The 21669-nt window shown below is 44.2% G+C and overlaps 2 protein-coding genes and 1 long non-coding RNA gene across 6 annotated transcripts; all 3 read left to right on the forward strand.

Annotated features, from left to right (window-relative positions):
• The first annotated feature begins 218 nt into the window (after positions 1–218).
• Positions 219–12184, forward strand: LOC112892572 (probable histone acetyltransferase HAC-like 3). 4 transcript variants are annotated; one of them, XM_025959708.1, is made up of 20 exons: positions 444–456; positions 729–732; positions 1917–1949; positions 2043–2143; positions 4370–4542; positions 5431–5536; positions 5704–5947; positions 6028–6198; positions 6314–7284; positions 7608–7883; positions 7962–8237; positions 8990–9118; positions 9213–9413; positions 9504–9646; positions 9731–10016; positions 10109–10248; positions 10328–10406; positions 10530–10874; positions 11225–11448; positions 11567–12184. In XM_025959708.1, exons 5-20 carry the CDS (start codon positions 4385–4387, stop codon positions 11619–11621), a joined length of 3804 nt encoding a protein of 1267 aa, XP_025815493.1. In that variant the 5' UTR covers positions 444–456; positions 729–732; positions 1917–1949; positions 2043–2143; positions 4370–4384; the 3' UTR covers positions 11622–12184. The 4 variants fall into 4 exon arrangements, with proteins under 4 accessions (XP_025815490.1, XP_025815492.1, XP_025815493.1 ...); XM_025959705.1 differs by lacking the exons at positions 729–732; positions 1917–1949 and having other exon boundaries at positions 219–456; XM_025959707.1 differs by lacking the exons at positions 729–732; positions 1917–1949 and having other exon boundaries at positions 220–456; positions 11228–11448.
• Positions 12185–13590: 1406 nt separating this feature from the next.
• LOC112894921 lies at positions 13591–14532 on the forward strand. The gene is made up of 2 exons (XR_003229087.1): positions 13591–13692; positions 13792–14532. It is a non-coding gene; the product is annotated as an uncharacterized LOC112894921 (long non-coding RNA).
• A 3974-nt stretch (positions 14533–18506) lies between these two features.
• LOC112895143 (probable carboxylesterase 16) lies at positions 18507–21529 on the forward strand. Its single transcript, XM_025963020.1, has 2 exons — positions 18507–19551; positions 20631–21529. Exons 1-2 carry the CDS (start codon positions 18860–18862, stop codon positions 21169–21171), a joined length of 1233 nt encoding a protein of 410 aa, XP_025818805.1. The 5' UTR covers positions 18507–18859; the 3' UTR covers positions 21172–21529.
• The last annotated feature ends 140 nt before the right edge of the window (positions 21530–21669 follow it).

Genomic DNA, 21669 nt, shown 5'->3' on the forward strand with positions numbered 1-21669 from the left:
ACTGGATGGATGGATGCAGGGTGCGCAATCAGAACCGTTCTGGGCCGCAGGGCTGGCGCAGATGATGGGCCCTCACGTGGAGCAATCCATCTATCATGGGCTATACATGTGATGTTTCGAAGTTTTGGGCCGTGCGATTTCTACGTACTCCAGGCTGATCCGATACGGAGGAGGGCGCCGTCCCACCGCGGCGCGGCGTTCTGGACTTGTGGGAGACGACGCCGAGGAGCGACTAGAGAGAAGGGCTATTTTGCAAAAAGGGGAAAATAGTTAGGGTGTGAGAGGAAAAAAAACAGCGAAGAGGGAGCTCGGGATCGAAACCCTAGGCGCGGTCGTCGGCGGCGCCGGAGTCCGTACATCGGGAGCCTGCCTCATGTCTGAGAGCGAGATCCGGTGAGAGGGCGCCCTCTGCACCATCAACAGCGAGGAGTCCAGCATCGGTCTCAGGAACCAACGGTAGGATGCCCGCGTCCCTCTCCGCTCTCCCTCCCTCCTCTTCCTAGATGGGCTGGGGGTACTCTGTTGGGGCAGCCGGACAGGTGTGCGACGACGAGTCAGGGTTACGGATTCACCCCCGTTTTTTTCGTTCGTGTTAGGTTTTTGGAATTTTCCTTTGCGCGAGCTCGATTTCTGTTAGGGTTTCAGTCTTTCCATTCCCTTGTAATTTCTATTCTTTTGTAAACTAGGCTGTACGAGTACTTAATGCTTATGTGTACTGAATGTTGCAGGAATGTACGAGTTAAGTTTCGTTGTTGGCTAGAGCTTCTACTACGGTCTACGGGGTTTTGACTTGTTCACATCCTGTTACCTTGCACAGTATAATAGCACGATGAGCTAGGCCATATGCCTTTATCACAGTGAACATCGCAGTAGTTGAGCAGGTTATACATGTCCTAATGACTTTAGGAGCTAGGTTAAACATTAGCTAGTTATAATGGGAAGCCTTTTGGTTTTGCCCATTCGGAGTAATCCTGCTCCACTTGCTGAAGTATTACATTGGCATTACACACCTTGTCTTCGAACTCATGTGTGCTTCAAACTGTAAGCTGAAAGGTCTAGGAACTTCTGCCATCTTTGGAAATGTCTGTTACACCAAAATCGAGAATGATATGCGTTCCAGAGTCCCATTATATTTAGTTGCCAAACTGTGATTTGCCATGCACCTATTTAAGTGTTGACAAAATAGGCAGATGTTTTATTTTTAGGCCCACACACTTCAGTTCCAAATTATATTCTTTGTTGGAGATGTTGCTTCCACTTAATGTCATGTGCCTTGTGTGCTTATTTGTTGTATTTGCAACGGTGGGATTGCATGTTTTGTCGCACAGCTAACCGTCTGTGGCAAGCTGTCAACCGACTTGCTTTTTTGGTATTGGCAAGCGAGCAAAGTTGTCTTCTAGGCATGAGTTGTCTTCCAGATACTTAATATATTTGGGATATGTGTATTTTACCAGTCTTAAGTATAGTCAAATCCATGGGAATTACAAAGCCGCACGCAGTATACCTTCATTGTTTTCTGGAGAGCAAATAATAAACTTAATGCTGTTAATAGCATTTGGACAGGTACTAAGTTTGGGTCCTATATTTATTTAGTACCAATCTATCCAAGCCTTTTTAAATATGAGTAATATCCTTATCTAATTTAGCATATTTGAGTAATATCCTTTTTTAACCTTAACCTTTTCAATTTATACAATGTTGCTGTCTGGCCTGCCTAGATGGCTGCCTGAACCCAATTAGGTTTTAAACATGATATATGTCTCGATTCCCGAGCCTAGGCATTTCAAAAGAGTGTACATCAACTTACATTTGTTTTGTTATTACCTTGAAGACACCAAAAAATTTTCTTGTATGAGACACTTATTGACTTTCATATTTCCCCAAGTCTGAAACCTTTTAATATTTTTCTCCTGCAGCTTTCATTAAAATAATTTACGTGGAGCTAAGTTGTATGTTCTTTTAGCTCAGAAAAGTTTTCTTCGTTCTTTCTCTTTCTTCTGGTCAATTCTGATTGTATTAACAGGTCACTTTTTTTGTTACAGTTCGCTCATTTGGAACTGAAGGTCGTAAGAAGGATGGCCAACAGATTCCTCTCAGTGGCAAGATATATGAGAACATACTCTTTCGAGGAAGTGATTTAAAGGTAATGATTGTAAAATCAAAATGATGCCTCTTAAGGTTTTAATTTCTGTCATTGTTACTATTGAACAAAAACTTTCCATACTATTTTGCCTGGGATATTTATGTAAGTTGTGCCATCATTGATTTGGTATGTCTTATTCCTTATGCTATTCAGAATTGTGAATTTTGCCTGGGCTGTTTGTGTAAGCTGTGCCATCATTGATTTGGTATGGTATATCTTATTCCTTGTGACGTGTGGCATTTTGATTGGAGAAAAAACTAACTGATTCATTAATAGAAAATTAGCTGGTTGTTAGGTAGTGAGTGTCTTCTGTTATGCCTGCGCAAGATATGTTTGGTCGGATTGGTGCGCCAAAAGGTAATCATTCCCAGGCCCAAATCCAGGATGTCAGCACATCTGACTACTTGAGCCACCCGGCCCGTTGAAGCCGAAAGCACTCTGACGGTGCCTATCGTCTCAAGTTCGTCAGGATAATCTTGAGCTCTGATCAATCCGCTCTCGGGTCACAGCCTTTTGCACTGGCCTGTATCCTGCCGCTACACAGCTCACCATCTCGGCCATCTCCTCCACCCAGCCAAATATTATCCTCCCCCAGCTCTAGAAAAAAGAGAGGAAATAATCCGCCCCAATCCAGTTCGTCACCCCACCCGCCTAAAATGTATCCCAAACAAACCAACTACTCGTTACTCTTAAAAAAACACAATGCCAAACAAGCCGAAAACCTCCCTAGCCCAACAAAGCAACTACTTGAGGTCCGAGTCTGGTATCGGTCTCGAGTCCACCTTGACTTATTTCTGTTTTCTCCCTCCTCGTCGCCCCTGCCTGACTTTGACCACCTCCTCTCCACCTATGCCATCTCCTCAACCTAACCCTAGCTCCGCCACTGGTGAGGCTGGAGTGCTAGGATCCTGCCTGCCATCCGCACTGCCATATCATTGCAGGGGAAAGCTAGGTAATGCCCCCGCTCCTGGCCCTAAGCAGCTGGGAACGTGGAACGATGCCATATTCTTCATCCTGGGAACAATTACGTTCCTGCAGTGTAAAAACCTTCCATAAGTATGTACCACGTTCCTTGGTCCACATTTCGTCGATCCCATTGATCCAGGAACTTGGTAGCTATGGCCCGCCCCCTGCCCCCCATGCCAAGCTTGCTCCAGTCTGATCCGACACCTCTCGCTGCAGAGCATAGTCACAAAGTTCCTGGGTTGACCGGGTTGAGGAACGGGGTCGAGGGTCGAGGGGCGACACTTCATAAAATTGTGGTACGAAAGGGGTATACCTCTTTGGAACGATAAATTATTACGATCCTGATTCATCCAGGTCGATGTCTTCGGGTCGATGCGTCTTTATAAAGGCAAAAACTATATATATGTGCTATTAATGAAAAAACTAATCTGTACAAACATATAAGAAAAGTATAAAAGAGTACATTTAGACCATGCCACACGTACTCAGCCCATTATCTAACAAAAGTCACACCAATCCACTGTCCTTAACCTCCTTATCCCAATTGAATCCGCTAGCTATAGGGCTACGACCCCTCTCAAGCCGGGACGCGACCCAACCTTGAACGGGACACTGACCCGTTCGACCCCGACCCTCGAATCAGGATGGCATTCCCGGGTCGTGGGACGAGGCATCGACCCCGAATTCTGTGACTATGTGCAGGAGTCCTGGCGGTGCTTGGCTCAAGTTAGGCTTTTCTTGGGTTCTTGTTTATTTTTGTTTGGCGTCAGCTTGCGATGTCTGCCTTGTGCCCTTGCCATATGTGGTTTGTCTGATCTTGTATTAGAGTCTTTTATAATTAATTATTTATAATATCGTTTGATGATCAGAAAAAAGAAAATAAAAAATGATGCCGATAGTTGTTGAGCTGTCGATGCATGCTGAAATCCTTACGTTGTAGCTTTAGTTTTCATGCAGTAAAGCTTGCTGCGGCTTCCTTGTCAGCCAGTTTGTGGCAATGTGTAGTACCTGTGGTGTAGGAGACTCAATGTGCGCATCAGTATATGGTCAGAGTATGGTCCTTGTGCTCTTATGTGTAAATTCTTTACCTTTTCTTTTAGGCAATTTGCTTCAGACCAATGACTGCATATTTTGTTTCTAGTATGACTTATTGTGTGCTGCTTTGCTTTGCGTTATTGATCTGTCGCTTGTCCTCACTATGTGGGTGCTTGCAGCTGCTGATTGATCTCTTTGATGATATGATGAATTTCTGCACTTCAGGTGAACACTACCAGCATGATGACTCAGACCCTGCAAGGGAAAGTTATGGCCTCCAATATGCCGGGCAGCTTTTCTATTCGGCAACAGATGTCACCGAGTGATTTTGAAATGCTTCAGCCGGATAACATGGATCAGTCTACCTCTCCGATTCGCAGCATTATCATTCAAAAAATGTAAGTTTGGAAACCACCAACATCCATAGTAGTTTTGACTTGTAAATTACTAAATGCTTGTGTTTGTTGTGAACAAGTGATCATGTCAATACTGGTACATTCTAGCAATTCAAACATGATATATTCATATTTTTTTCTCGAACATGATATATGTTCATATTTGTCTATGTGAGCACGCATGTTTCTGTGGTTCTGTGGACATAAATGCAGTGAGTTCATTTCTTGACATCCAAAGTATGTTGGCCATATGCTTGAAATTTGGTACTTCAGAATCATCCATTCTTTCGGTAGCTCCAGATGATTATAAAAAGCATTATAAGCTGTCAATTTTTAGTGGAATTTTTGTGTGCAAATGTTTGATAGTGGCAACTGATACTGTTTCCAGTCTATCATGCTTTCATATTGAATTGATACAAGGCTGAGGAATTTTTCTGATATAGCATGGTTAATCTTATACTTCGCTATATTACTGTTACACTTATACTTCGGAATACTCCAGTAGAGATAAACAATTGTTTTAGTTAATTCCCATTGGTAGTACTAGAGGAGGGTGGTTGAAACAGAGATGCTTTGGTTCATTTTTATCTTCTTCGGTGTACATCTTTTCCTGCATAATTCAGTAGTCTAAATTTTCTTCAATTAGTACTTTTCAATTAGTACTTTGGCATAGTACTAGAAGTTGGTTGCAACAGAGATACTTTGGTTCATTTTTATCTATTTTGGTGTACATCTTTTCCTGCATAATTCAGTACTTTAAAATTTCTTCAGGAATTCTAGAGAATGGTTTGAAAAGATATACTGGGTTCATTTTTTTTCCATCCCTTTCCTTTTGCCGGCATATCTCTTTTTTCACGCAGTATCTTCTGATGCTTCTTTTCATCTATCCAGTGCAACTAGCCTGAAAAAGAGGGAACAATTTGCTAAAGTCAGTCCAGATTACCTTCTGAAAGTTTCAAGAAATATTGACGAAGTACTCTACAGAAGTGCTCCAAAGGTTAGTGTTCCTTAATGCTGCCAGCAACTACAGTAAATTATATAGCATGCTAAAGATATAGGTCTGATTCTTGCTCTTCAATTACATCCTCGTATAAAACAGCTACATGTTTGACTGAGGCCAACTGATTCTTGCTCTTGCTAACACCTAGCCCTTTTCTATTATAGGTTAATTACATGGATCTCAACACTCTAGAAGTTAGGGTGAATTCTTTGCTCAGTTCTGTATCGAATAGAAACCGCAGAGGTTCGGGGATATCTTCAGCAGCTTCATCGACAAAGAATTTACAGCAGCTGCCTGGAATACAGATGGCAGACTCTAGTGTATATCATGATATAGTTGCCCCTGCATTTGCTAATTTGCCTGCATGTGCAAGAGATGTGCCTACACATACTATATTTACTTCTCAGAGTAAGTTGGGATGATGGGTTCTATTTTATCTCACAACATGCCTTTAAATCTTCAATTCATTATTGATTATATTTTGGCAGGATATGTACCACATAATTGCAATGTGGCAGCTGCTAATTTTCCTCAGCTTGAAAGCTTTAGGAGCACCATAGTTGCTCCATGTGTGCCAGCACTTCCAAAATGTAGTTCAGGCCTTGGTGAGATTGCCAGTGCTGGATTGCCAAATGGCCATGTAAAGGACCATTGTCCAGGTAAATTGTTTGCATCTGTTGTCTTACATATTTGATTCGATTGTAAATGACCATTTGCACTTCCCATATTTGGTTTGGCCATCACATCATAAATGATATGAGCGAATTTTGCCAGGTGATGCTCATCCTGATGATAGTCCAATATCATCTATGTCTGGGAGTTCCAGCCCTTTATCAGCCGTGTTTGATCCAACCACAAGTTCCAGTGCAATGATAAGACCGTCAGTTGACTCTGTCTCTAAATCAACCGGACAAAAACTTTCTGCAGGTTCTGATGTATATTCCACCAATGAAGGACAATCATTTCAACAATACAGAGAATATGAGAAAGAGTTAGATGGTGCATGGAGCCTGCCAGTAGAGCAGTCAATCCCATCAAATAACACAACCGAAAGACATGAAATATATCTCAAAGAAGAATGCCATCTTGACAGATGCATGGAAATGGAAGAAAAATATTGGCGCGCGTCGGACTGTGAGGATTTGTGCAGGGACAAATACTCAAATTTAAGCAGCCCCTGTGCCCAGCACCAGTGTTTCATGACAGAATGTGATCCTTGTGACCCTGAGAGAGAAAGAGTTGAGAGATCTGAGCAGACATCAAATAGCACAATATCAAAGCCAACTTCTACTGTTTCAGATGAATCTTATGGCAAGCGTCCAGCAAAACGCCTGAAGGCTGATGTCCCCAGTCTTGCCAATGAGAATCAAGCAGAGACCGCAAAGGAGCAAAAGCCTGTTGTGAAGGAGAATCATGGATGTGGTGAAACAGTACAATCAGAAATCACTGAATTACCAAACAAGTCACCTCACAGTTCCTTGGGTGACATTAATACCGACACTGATAATACGCTAGAGCAGGTTAGTGAAGATGTACATAACATGGAGATTGTTGCAGAAGAAGGATTGTACTGTGTAAAGGGTGACATTGAGATGAAAGAATCTAAGACTGTTGCATTGGATCAGACAGTGAGTGGGGTCAATGTAACTTCGAGGAGAAAACGAGGGGCTTCTATACTTTATGCATTAACTGCTGAGGAGCTTAGAGATCACATGAGTAGTCTAATAAACCAGCATACTTGTCTGGTGAGTGAATAACTATATCGATCTCCTGTGTTTTCTGCAACTGCGATTAGACTTGATTCTTGTTTAATCCTGTTGTATCAACATATGATGTCACCAAGCAATCATAGTTATATATTATCTTGCGCATAATGATATAACTATCTGATTGCTTGGCGACATAGTATGTTGATGCTACATGATAAAACAAGAATCCTGCACGTGATGTAAATAAATAGTTTTTTTTTTCATTCAGATGGGGTCTATTCTATCATTCAGGATTTTTTTTCTATTTATTTAGAACTGTAGTTCACATCCCTGATCATGATTTTCCTTGCTTTTTTCAGAGCAAGGTGACATCTCAAGAAATCCAAGTAATTGAAGGCTTGCCTGATCAGAATACATGCAGTTTGTGTGGGATGGAGAGGCTTCTTTTTGAACCACCTCCAAGATTTTGCGCTCTCTGTTTCAAAATAATAAATTCTACAGGGTGCTATTATGCTGAAGTTGAAAATGAAAAGGATAAAACTTCTATTTGTAGCAAATGCCACCATCTAAGCAGTTCCAGAGCTAAATATGTGAAGAAATACAATTATGCTGAAACAGATGCTGAGGCTGAATGGGTACTGTGCTTTTCATCTCTCAAGTTATCCTTATGTATTAATTAATTACTCATTTTTTGTTCACCTGTGTCATTTCAGTGGGTCCAGTGTGACAAGTGCAAAGCTTGGCAGCATGAAATCTGTGCTCTTTTTAACAGAAAATGTGAAGGGGCGAAGGATGAATATACTTGTGCAAAATGTTTTTTGAAGGAAAAAGATAGTGGAGACATTCATGCACTGGAGTCATCTACTGTTCTCGGAGCACGGGAGTTACCAAGGACTAAACTAAGTGATCATATTGAGCAAAGGCTTTCTGAGAGACTTGAGCAGGACAGGCAACAGAGGGCAAGGGCCTCAGGAAAAGGTGCTGAAGAGGTAAATATCTGAAACTTCCAATGACATAAGAAACTAGGGCTGGTTCATACTCGCTATTATTGAGTGTATACTTATGGATTTCACTTCTAGTTATATTAAACCCCTGTTTAAATCTTATTTCTAGTTCAATTCTCGGTATATGTTTGTGTTCTGGGTCTTTCTTGTCCTTGTTGAGATACAAGTGTTAGTCCTTCTATAATTTTCAACGTTTACGTAATTCAGCACTGAAAATTTGTCTGCACTTGTAATGCATTTATGTTTTTGTTCCTATTATAATCACACTGTTTGTTGTTAGTCCTCATCCTTGTATTTCATTGGCAATGCACACTTAATTGGTTTGATGAAGCATGATAACTGTATTGAATTTTTATAATATATACAACTAATAGGCTTCTTTTCATTTTTTTTCTTTTTTACTATCAGTATTATTGAGACTGTTGTGTTTGCATTTCATTGACCATGAAAGATGGTCAGCACACATAAGAGTTCACAACATATGTTTTTTCTCACCCGTTAGTTTGATGCTATCCAGGTCATAATACAATCCTATCTGAAACTTCGGAGGTTTTAGAATTTTGGAGAAGATTGTGATCATTGATGCTTATTCACATCGGACTACACATGCTTTCTTAGAATAATCAGACCATCTATGTTGGCTGTATTTTTATTTGCTTTAGCCTCTAGGAATTGTATAGCAAAATGATGTCAGCTGTGCGTAAGGTTTATTTAACTTTTGTCCTTTGTGCTATTAGGTACCACGAGTTGAAGGTCTTACAGTTAGAGTAGTATCTTCAGCTGACAGAGTACTGCAAGTCCAACCACGTTTTCATGAATTTTTTAAACAAGAAGAGTATCCTGGGGAATTTCCATACAAATCAAAGGTACAGGATTGTTGATTACTTGACCAGTATAGATTTTTTTATCTGTCTAACGGATAATTGTAGCTATCTTGACTGACTTATGTCTTCTGTATAGGCAATTCTCTTGTTTCAAAAGATTGAAGGTGTGGATGTTTGCCTGTTCGCCATGTATGTACAGGAGTACGGTTCAGATTGCCCATCACCAAATCAAAGGCATGTTTATCTTGCATATATTGATTCTGTCAAGTACTTCAGGCCTGAAATCAAATCTGCAAGTGGGGAAGCTCTCCGTACCTTTGTGTATCATGAAATTTTGGTATGAGAATTGCATATCACCGGACAAATATTTCTCTTCTTGCAATTATATTATGTTTCTACAGTCTGATCATTCTACTGTTTATCGTAGATTGGTTATCTGGACTACTGTAAGAAACGAGGATTCGTAAGTTGTTCCATATGGACTTGCCCATCTACGAAGCGTGATGATTATGTTTTATATTGTCATCCAACAGTACAAAAGATGCCCAAGTCGGACAAGCTTCGAAGCTGGTTTGTCCTCCAAACATGATATCAATGAATTAGATCTAATATATTTTATGACTCCTCATTCGTCTATATTATTGATAATTTTAGGTATCAAAACTTGATCAAGAAGGCTGTTAAGGAGGGTGTAGTTGTGGAGCGCAATACACTCTCTGACTTTTTCCTTCAGCCTACCAATGAATGCAAGGCCAATATCTCAGCAGCATGCTTGCCATACTGTGAGAATGACTTCTGGCCTGGAGAAGCAGAGAGGCTCCTTGAGAAGAAAAATGATAAAACCTCACAGAAGAAAGAGACACAAGTAGGAAGGCTCTTACGTGTTGCCAAACGTGACGAAAGAAAAGGAAACCTTGAGGATATATTACTTGTGCACAAGGTTATTTTATTTTATTTTATTTATGATCTTCTTGCCCTTCCAGCATTTTGTGGCCTGTGGGTACCTAACATCTTAATTTTCATTGTTGCTAGCTTGGAGAAAGGATGCGCACCATGAAAGAAGACTTCATTATGCTTTGTCTGCAGCAGTTTTGCAAACACTGTCACCAACCTATTGTATCTGGCAGAAGTTGGGTTTGCACCAGCTGTAAAAATTTCCATCTTTGTGACAAGTAAGCATCTGGTAGAAGTTGGGTCTTGCACGAGCATTGGATTTTTTTTTTGTTATTGATGATGTGTTGGTTTTCTTAGGTGTCATGCAGAGGAGCAGAATACAGCACAGAAGGACAGGCATCCAGCCACAACAAAACAGAAGCATGCGTTTCAAAGGGTACGTATGCAAACTTCATTTCTGGGCTCAATCTTTTCAATCAATTAAGACAGCAACATGCTTTTATTTAATAGATGCATGGTGGATTTTGTATACTAACTACCATAGATTACTTTCCCACAGATAGAGGTAGAACCTCTTCCGGAGACTGACGATGGAGATCCAACAATGGAAAGCAAGTATTTTGACAGCAGAATAGATTTCTTGAAGCACTGTCAAGATAATCAATTCCAATTTGATACCCTCCGGCGGGCAAAACATTCTACAATGATGATTCTTTATTATCTACATAATTCAACTTGTTCTGCTTGCCATCGTGCTGTGGATCAATGCTTGGTGTGGCGGTGCCTAGAGTGCCTAGGCTGCACCTTTTGTGATCCATGCTACAAACAAAATGGTGAAAATTTGCATATTCATGAATTAAGACAGATTGACACTAGCAAAACAATGCAGAAGAATACTATACAGGTATCCCTCTTACATTAGTAACCAGAACTTCTAGGTATCTTATGTTGTGTTCCCGAGTCAACAAAGTTTAAAGCTTTGCAACCTTATCTGGCGTTCTTTTCTTTTGGTGTTCTTACAAGATGATCTTGGGCATATGTGGCAGATCTCAGGTGGATTAGTCCTTTATTTCTTAGACTGTAACTTAAAAAGTTTTCATGTGAAATTTGCTGTCGCGTATTTTAGAGTGTTAAGGTGTTAAGCTGCATCCATTACTTGCGTTAATTGCTATCTGTTCCTCAGTTGCTTGGCTTTCAGATTTGTACATGATAGTTGCTCTTCTGTTTTTATGAACCTTGTGCATATTTCCAAAGCAGGACTACATCAAATGCCTCGTGCATGCATCGAGATGCTTCGATCCTTGTAACTGCACTCTTCAAGTTTGTTTAACCTTGAAGAAATTGTTCTTCCATGGTGTACGATGTGATATCCGCGCCCGCAATCAGGGAGGTTGCAATAAGTGTGTCTTCATGTGGAAACTTCTGCTATACCACTCAAAACATTGCAATGACGAAGACTGTAAGGTTCCCAGATGCAGGTAAAGCCATGGGTCCTCTGAATTATTCAGCTCCTCTCTCTTGAAATGCATCTGCATTGCTCGATAGATCCCACTTTCACCCATTAGCTTACCCGCAAATGTTTTGTAATCCTTGTAGGGATATAAAAGCATATGTGGCTGAGAAGGTGAAGCTTGCTGGTCCTGTGTTGTAGCAGGCCAGTGGATCAGAAGCCGGCTTCTTGTATACACTGTATTGGATGTTTTCCCCTCCTTAACCAGTAAAATTTTGTTGATGAAAGTGCAATAAACTGCGGTTGGCCATCGCTGATGGATGGAACTGCGAGGTAAATAAAGTGGTGACCTTGTGCTGCTGGTGAGGCGGCTTTATCGGAATTATTTGTTCCGCTGGTTTTCCTGGCATTGGCAGAAGAAAGACAAGGCCAGTATGCTGAACTTCTACAATTGTCGCGGCCTATGAGCATGGCCTGATGTATGACTAATTACTGTCATTGAGGGAATTACCGACGGGAGCTCACATAGGCAACCTGACATTTGTTTTAGTGTCCATACATATAATGTACATATAGTCAGTCTGTCCCCTTGCAACTCAACAACTCATAGGTGGATCAACATGATAGATGGTTCCGTTTTCTTCATTGCCTTTCAGTTTTGTTCCAGATTGTATTGAACAAGGCCACATGTTTGTTCGGTGTTGCTGTGCTGTGGCGACCAATCCAAATTCATTGAATGAATGAATGTGCATATTTACATCTCATACTGGCTTGTGGTGATTAGTTTTCATATGTTCATTGGTAAGATATATATTTGATTCACCACAGATGTCCTTTGACTCGTGAATCTCTACCCTCCGTCGTCAATGGCGGCGAGTGATGGTGGACGACGGGCTCGAGCTTGTCGCCTGGATTTTATAGATGGGAAATTGCTCTGGCCTACGTGCTCATCACTCATCGGCTCATCCAGGCTCGCCTCGCCTTCTGCCACCGCCACCGCCGGGACGTCTCACTGACGCTGCATTACGAGTTCTATGGCTGACTGGCTCTTTAGGGCGTGTTTCGTAAAGCTTTACCGGACTCTGATTCTCTCAAAACTGATTCTTTTACGAGAGAAGTGATTTTGTGGTTGAAAATAATTTTATTTTATTCTCTAGTATAAATTTTTAAAATTAGAATGGAAATTACAGAAAAAATATTTTTTTCAACTCCCAATCTCTTAATTTGTTTCAACAATTACTTCACAGAATCAGAGAAAATTATTTCTATCTAAAAAATTATTTGGCGGAGCTTCTAATGAATTCAGCAACACATCAGCTGCGGAAGATCTGCCAAACCCAGCCTCGTCCGGTCGTCCCCGCGGCCGGATGGGCGGGTGGCGGACCTCACACTGTACTCGCAGTCCATGGCGTTCCGCGCGGTGCTCCGTGCGCTCGGCTCACCGGCAGTTCTGCGGGGTTCGATGGACCGGTACGGTGGTCGTCGCACTTCGAGGGCGGCGACTGCCGGCCAACGAGTGGTCGAGGGGTGGCCGTGCCAGTGCGCTGTCATGCGTTGGGTTCACGGAATTTCAGGGTTTTCAGGGTGGCCGTGGACATCCTAGTTTCCTTCATCAGTCTTGGTGCATGGGAACTGCCGAACTGGGAAGGGGAAACTGGGAGAATTTTCTTTTTTTTGGAAGAAAAACTGCAGAGAATTTTCTTCCGGGAAAACTATCCACCGTCGGCTAGACATCTTTTGCTGCTAGCACGCATGGCTTATTTCGAACCAATGACTGGACTGGATTTTATGCAGCGCTCCCTTCTATAGCAATTTGAAATGTTTGCGTTTTTCAAATATTTTTTTGGATGTTTGCATCATGCGCTTTGCTTCAACAATGCTGAAAGGAAAAAAAATTTTCCCAAACCATATGCAAGTTTGAAAAGGTTTAAACCATGATGCTGTTTGCAACCGATGCACCCTATAAATTCCTATCTGCCATTTCTTAAAGAAACTTAAAAAACCAAAAACGAAAAACACATTTTTTCAAAAAAAAGGGAAAAAAAACTCAACATAGAGCCGTCGTCCTCGTGGAATGATGGGCCTCGCGCGTCAAGCATCATGGTGCTTTCCTTCTTCTATGGGCCGTGGCTATTTGAGGCCTAGTCCCGGACGTGGGCGATTAGGCTGGTCCGGTCCGGCCGCGTGTCTTGTCGTAGCGGTAGCGCCCCCACCCTCGCCGTCGAACCCCTAAACCGTACGGGCGGCGGCGGCGGCGGCGGCTACAGGTGAGGTTAGTGCTTCCTTCTCCTCAATCACTCGTGGTCTGGCAGGTGATTCGTTTCACGTTTCCTTAGTACTCGTCTTGCCTCCCTATTGTTTCATGGTCTAGGGTTTGGAGGCCGCGACGGCTTTCGCGCTTTCGCCCTCCCATTCAGGACCCATGGAGGCTGACGACTGCGACGGGCTGCCCATGTACATCGAGGATGACGAGGAGGAGGCAGCTGCGGAGAAGCAGAAGCGCCGGCAGCAGAGCCAGAAACTGCGGGCGAAGCTGCCGTGGGAGGACGAGACGCCGGAGGAAAAGGCGACGAGAGAGCTGAATTTGGCCATGGTGAAAAAGCTTTACGAGTACGACCCCGAGATGAGATCGGGCTACTACACTCGAGTTTGGTTTGTCGACTTGACATTGATGAAGAGAGTAATCCCTCTATTCCTGAACTTCATTCATATACGAAGACCCAAATCTCAAATGCGATCGGATCGCTAGGTTAGCACTTGGTTATTTTGTGGGTAATTCAGATACTCTTGGTGAAAATTAGACTAGGTGGGAAACTGTCATTAACTGTTCCTTTAGGGCTATTCAACTATCGCGTCGTGTGGTAGCAATCTCAGTAGATCAGATGTTGATATTCCATATCTATGCCCGCAACAGTGACCAGAATGCTAATATCAACCATTACATCTGTGACTTCACTCCATTAATGAAAGGCTCAGACAAGCTGGAGATCACTTGTGGTGTCTACAAGCTGCAAATCAAAGTTACTTGGTCGACGTTGTTATTGAAACGAGGATGATTCTACAAATTCACATATTTATATGCTTGATATCAGAATATCCATGGTCTTTCCTATGTATTTTCTGTGCTGCTATTAGTACCGATAGTATGTTTGTTCAGATCTCTGCATTCTAAGTTGATATTTATTGATGTATTCTAAGTTGATAGCTATGTTATCGTTCCAACCCCATTTTCAATTGAGATGCAAATTAAGTTTCATCTGTGAAGATGTATAGGCCTAGAATCGGCTGATCATTTCTGTTCTTGTAAGTTAGAACCATATAATATCCAAACCTACTTTCCAATGAACAAACAAATTATCCAAACTAATAGAAACTGCCTTCGCCCGCATAGGGATGGCAACTTAGGATCTAGACGCTTGCGCTTGCCCCTGCGGTCTAATTGTTATTCTTATACTAAGAACCCATTACAATACCACCACAGTTATCAAATGTATGCAAATCACACCCTGAGGTTGGTAGCACAAAGTGATTTTTGTCATGTTGGATCATCATTGTCCAGGCACAGGACAATGTTTTGGCAATAGTTTGCCAGCATTAAAGCCTGTTCTTGATAAAGAGGTACGAATGCGAGCAACATATATCAGCTAGGTGTTGTGTGCAACATTGTTATGTAAAGGTGAAAACCAAACCAAAGAAAGCATAGGAAAGAAAAGATAACGGAGCAACGGAGACACAATAATAATATACAAAAATCCGAGGGTTTTAATGGAAAACCATCCAAGGAACACGACGAAACCCTCCCACTGGCCACGGCCATCCCTTTCGTTCTCTCGCCGGACTCAGCAAAAACACGCTGCGGGCACCTCCCCACATCGACGTCGGCGTACAGATGATTCCAATCTGAGACGCCGCAGCTCTGGTGGTATGGCGTTACCGACGAGGTAGGTGCACTTCTACTCTCCCTCTCTCATCAATCTGGCGATCACATTTGGAACAAAACAATGCATGCTTCCCCATCCAAACCTCTTCCGCGTCTACTCTCTCGAGACGGCGGTGCCCATGCGCGCCGGCGCGAACCTCTTCCGCACTTGCTCTCTCGGGGCGGCGGTGCCCATGCGTTCCGGCGTGCCGTTCGTGCTTTATGTGCCCTGTCGCCACCGCCGGCTGGTCGTCACTATGCATACAAGACTATGTCATCATCACCGGACCAGCTTCCCGTGTCGTCCACCATGTGTTCGAGGTCCAGCCTGATACAACGGGCAGAGACCATGAACACCGCCAGGAAAACGGGGCTTGGGTTCTCGTGGAGCCAGGCGCTCTCGCCTCTCGGTGGACACACACGCGGGCAACGGCGCCGCGGCCAGGCCCTCGAGGGCACGCCATGGCATTCGCGTCGTTTGCCATGGGCTGGCCGGCCGGGTACCGGACTATCCAGTAGCCACGAGGACCTTCCTTTGCAATGTAGTCTTCTTCCTCCGTTGGGATCACAACATTACGGCAGCTCGTCCCCGACCCAAGAGGCCAGCACACCGTGCTATAGCTCCACCACCCACCAAGGCAAAGACACGCTATCCCAGGAATCTACAAGGTTTTGGGTGCGTACCCAGATAACCCCGGTGGCGTTGATGAACTCCAGGAGGCGCTTTCCAAGGTGTGCGTGGTGTTTCCAGAAGCCATCCGGTTCCCAAAAGTTACGGTGCTTCTTAGTGTTTGTGATGAAATTAACGGATAGATACACAGATCGTGTTGGAGTTCTCAAAAAGGCTCCACAGCTGGAGAACGCACTGTCGTGCCATAAGAGAAGGTCCAGAAGACTTTGAGCCTATCACACTCAGTGACGACGTGACTACCTTTGCCCGGCTATTGTCTATTATTGTTGCTGTGCTCCTTCACGTTGGTTGATCGAAGGGGTTCGGGTGCTTGGTACATGAGACAGTTCACTTCGATGGATCACGCGCTTCTGGTAGCAGTACTTGGCTCAAAGACTTGGGTACTTGTTGGCCTAGCTATGGTACTGTGCCTGTGCATGTACTTGCATTGCCAGGATGCCTGTTGATCTCGCATACAATCCCTGTACATACTTACATTGCCTAGATGCCTGCTGATATCTCATAATACGCTGTGGGCACTTACATTGCTTGGGCCCCTTGTTAATCCCCCATACTATGACCGGCAGAGACGCCCGATGCACGGCTTGCATTGTGGACTGTGTAATCTAATCTGGGAACGAAAGAATGTTTCTGTGGCAGTCTTTGGAGTGTTTCGTCGGGCCAAGCTTGGCAGTTGTCTTGTTTCTGACACTCGTACAGTATATAATATTGAACCTCCTTTTCCACTGGGTTTCATCTGTGTTTGCTCCTCCCGGCCGGCCTATAGACGTATTCGCGATATGTATCTGCATGCTGTTCAAATTTGTTTTCGAACAAGCTTTTCACGGTTCAAGAAATGGGCTTTGTACAATGTGGTCGATCGATCAGTATCACTGGTACTTTGTGTCACCAATGCCCTTTTCCCGTGGATGGTCTTGCATAGTTGATTCAATTGGAAAATATAATGTCAATGGACTAAATGCCTCTTCCACACTCTCTGGTCTATGTTGCACATTGGAGGGGTGTCCCAATGTGCAGCTCTCCTGCATATTCGCCCTCGGATAATATGCCCATGCCCAACGGCCGCCCACCATTTGCACATGATCCTATTTGGATCGATTAAAGTTGAGTATTAAATTTTAGCATCTATTAGCACTCACTCATATACTTGCTAAAAATATTAAGTCTTGACAAAAATTTAACCCACACCATTAGCGCTTATATTTAGATAGGCTAATACTAAAATTTAGCACTTTAGAATATTAGCACTTGGATCAAACAATCTATAACCTATGGTATCCAGCATGTCCAGCCCCGTTCTACCAGCTACACGAACGAACGAGATCGTCTCGGTCGATTTCGGCGTCCTCGGGCGGTAAAGGGTGAGCCTCCTTTGCGTGACGGGTACAGCCTTTTGACGGCTGCTTTCCGGGGAGGTCGCTGCAGAAAACGCTTTTCAACTGGCTGGATGGGGGCAAGGATCCAGCAGCGTGTTTTGGGAACGGAAACCGGAGACTGAGCCCAACAGCTTGCACATGAGATATTGAGAGACGACCGTTCTGCTTATTGGTCAGCCACGTTGTTGCTTGCGAGCTGCAAAATAAAGCTAATTGTTTGTTCTAGAAAAAGGATACAGTCAGCAAATTTGGTCTCGGCGATGGAATCTTGTCTTGGCCATCGCTCTCCGCGGAGCTTTCAACCTTTCCGCCGAGATATTTGGTGCAGATTATTATGAGTTTGAAGCTGACAATTCACTCTTGTTCCATTTTTTCCCTTTCGTTTCAAAACTTTTTAAGAGAAATCCTTATTACACTAGTAAAAATTCCAAACACTTTAAACTTCAAATATTACCCATGTTAGTCCTCATCACAATGATTCCTATCAACTTGTGACATCCTTGTCCCCTTGCATATCGATAAAATTAGGACCTATGGTGCATGGAGTGGCGAGGACTCAGCCCGTGACATAATCATGTCCATAACGAGAATAAGAGGAAATACAATCATGAAAATAATGAATACCCGGAAAGATCTCCTTACAAAACATTCAAAACTTCCAACAGCAAGGTAAAATGGTGAAAACAGAGCCATTCACGAGAAGGCGTTCTCACGTATCCTCACGTATCCTCAGTTCTCACAATCTTTAAATACATAGGCTCTGTTTAGCTTATGGCCGATTTTAAAGGTTCGATTGGAAAATCTAAAAATCAGATGACTCTAGAATCGAGAATAGGAAGTCATCTGAACTTTTGAATTTTTCAAAATGGAACCTCCAAAATCATCCAGAAGCTGAAGCAAGTGGGGCCATATCCATTCATTTTGAATCACGAGACCCAAAACAGAAAGAACAATACTGCAGTTAAAAGACTGAAAATCAGGGAGCGGAGCGGGGGGTTTGAATTGTTCAGCGCGAGTACGCGGCACCGTCACGGCTCACCTTGGGAGGGAGGGACGCGGCCTCCAGCCTCCAGCCTCCAGGTAGGTTCCATCATCCAAAGCGAACATCAACAACCCATCCTCCCCACCCACCACCACCACCGCTTCGTCTCGATTGTTCGTTAGTTCCTTCCTTGCTTGCCTCGCCAGCCTCTTCCCTCCTCCCTCTCCGCCCCCACGCTGCCGCCCGCCACCGTCATCCGGGGCGGTCACCCCGCCAATCCCCATTCCGCTTAGCCTGCTTCGCTTTTCCATCCCCAACAACTCACCCCGCCCCGCGTCACCCGACCCAATCCGATCCTATCCCCCGCAAACCGACGGAATCGGGCGGCGGCGCCCGCGGCAGGGAGGGCTCGCTCCGGATCCCACCCGAGGATCGGCCCGTGTGATGCGCGGATCCGGCTGACGGCGAGCCATGCCGAGCGTCGGCGTGAAGATCTACAGCGTCTTCTTCAAGCTCTGGCTCCGCCACCGCCTCCAGTCGCTTGCCGCCGCCGGGGGCGGCCCCGACCCCGCCGCGGCCGCCTTCGGGGTCTCCTGCCGCCCCGACGAGGCCACCGCGCCCGCCAACCCGGCCTTCTCCGCCGCCGACGGGGTCGCCTCCAAGGACCTCCACATCGACCCCAACTCCTCGCTCTCCGTCCGCATCTTCCTCCCCACGCCGCCGCCCCACGCGCACCTCCTCGCCCACTCGCGCCGCGCCAGCGACCCCACCCCGGCCCCCGCGTCCAACGGCGCCGCGCCGTACCGCGGGTACCTCCCGCACGCCGTCTCCTCGCCGCGCGCGCCGGCGTCGGCGCGCCGGAGGCTGCCCATCGTCGTGCAGTTCCACGGCGGCGGGTTCGCCACCGGGAGCAGCAGCGCCACCGCCAACGACGCCTTCTGCAGGAGGGTGGCCAAGCTCTGCGACGCCATCGTCGTGGCGGTGGGATACAGGCTCGCACCGGAGAGCCGGTACCCTGCCGCGTTTGAGGACGGGGTCAAGGTTCTTAAGTGGATCGCCAAGCAGGCCAATCTGGCAATGATGAGCAAGGTTGGGGGTGGTGTGGACACGTTCGGTGCGTCCACTGTTGAGCCGTGGATTGCTGCACATGGTGATCCAGCAAGGTAAAACTTACTAATACCTATGTTTAAAGCTGTGCTACACTCTCCATCTACATAGGGTAAGCAAAGTGAACATGAAATTGCAATGCCAAATTGACTATAAGTGGGAGAGTCCAAGAAATTTGTGTAAGACTTTTTAAATTTGATTACTTGAACGTTATGTAGTTTCTGTGTAATCTACCTCATTTACCAGTTCAACAAACATGCTACAAGGGAAGTCTCTTCCTTGAGAAAAATTTAATGTCTGTTAGTTGACAGTTAAGCTTGACCAAGTGTTGTATCTAGTTAGTTTTTTATATCATACCATCTGCATGATCTTTAGCTGTTTGTGTGTGCTGATGGGGGTAGGTTCGGACAAGATCATGAGAATGGAGTTCCTCACAATAAAAAAAAAGTAGGCACCTCCAGAATTTGCAAATATCAGATAACCGTGCCATCTTTTTAGCACAGCACTGACATAGCATGTATGAGGTATTGAGGTTAATGCCATTTTACGTCTTACTTGGCATGTGAGAAGGCCTTCTCTTATAAAGTTGTCTTGTGAGCATCTGTTGGGAAAAGTTACATTTGTTTTAAAGTTACATATTGAGTGCATGACTGCTAATGGTAGTAACATGATCTTGGAAACTTTGAACGCTAGTTAAGTAATCAGGATTGGTAAAAGAACATTCACATCATGTTTAGGGTTCATCATGGAATAGGAGTCCACTGAATTACTGTAGTTAAGATGTATTTCTGGCTCTAATATGATAGATCTGTTTCCATTACACCCTATCTATAGGGAGCTTTGCTTGACTCAAGCATATCCCCGTTTGCTCCCTCTGTTCACTGAGTTAGAATTCGGTTTTTCAGTTTCTACTGTTTGCCTGTCATCTCGTAAATGGTTGTTCATGTTAATGTACAGTCTTCATCTCACATACCTGAGAGTAGACCCTGGACAAATTCATTGCACAGGCCTGATTACTTTTATGTCATGCTAGCTATTTTGTCTAGTCAGCTGTTGTAGTTCCTTTTGTGCTAATTGTGTGTTTGTTGCTACTACTGAAGTTTTCACCTGATAGTGTATCTTATTCTTGGTGCAGATGTGTTCTACTTGGTGCAAGTTGTGGTGCCAATATTGCAGATTATGTAACTCGGAAGGTGGTCGAAGGTAGCAAGCCATTCGACCCGATTAAGGTTGTCGCACAAGTTCTGATGTACCCCTTCTTCATAGGGAGTGTTCCGACTCACTCAGAAATAAGGCTTGCTAACTCGTACTTCTATGACAAGTCCACATGTATACTTGCTTGGAGATTATTTTTGTCAGAGAAAGAATTCAACCTAGACCACCCTGCGGCCAATCCTCTGGCTCCTGGCAGAGGAGGCCCCCCACTGAAGTGCATGCCTCCGACCTTGACAGTCATTGCTGAGCATGACTGGATGAGAGATCGAGCGATTGCTTACTCTGAGGAACTCCGCAAGGTTAATGTCGACTCACCGGTTCTCGACTACAAGGATACAGTTCACGAGTTTGCAACCCTGGATGTTTTCCTAAAGACTCCACAAGCCCAGGCCTGTGCTGAGGACATTGCCATATGGATGAAGAAATACATATCCCTCCGAGGGCATGAGTTCTCGTATTAGTTGTAGCAAAGATCACGCATTGTGAAATAGACTTTTTTACGGGGAAGCATCAATTTGTTCTTTTTCAACTGGTGGTGAGAAGGATGCTGGATTATAGTCAAGTAACCAGTTAGCTTATTGTGAGTACCGAGTCCTTTGGTGATTTTTGTGAAAGAATGTAGTGTGCAAAGTTGTAGGCTGTACTCAAAACGATGCTCTTCCCCTTGTAGAGCTCAATTCTTTCATTGCTTTTGTACCCTTCGTGTATTATGGAACTACTGGTTCTTAAAGTTACCATTTCTTGAGAAAAGATATATCATTCTAAGTTGTCTAGTTGTGAAGCATTCAGCTCCACACAATGACACGCGTACTCCAATCATCATATTGTTCCGTGTAGCATACATCAAACTGCAGCCTTTTGTTAAATGTAATATTTTGCATTTCTGTGAGGCTTCTGTATTATTTATGTACCAGTGTGCACGCAATTCTGATATTATTTGAAGACTTTCTTTTGCAAGC

This window comes from Panicum hallii, chromosome 5, assembly GCF_002211085.1.
Source record: "Panicum hallii strain FIL2 chromosome 5, PHallii_v3.1, whole genome shotgun sequence".
In the NCBI taxonomy this organism is placed as follows: Eukaryota; Viridiplantae; Streptophyta; class Magnoliopsida; order Poales; family Poaceae; genus Panicum; species Panicum hallii.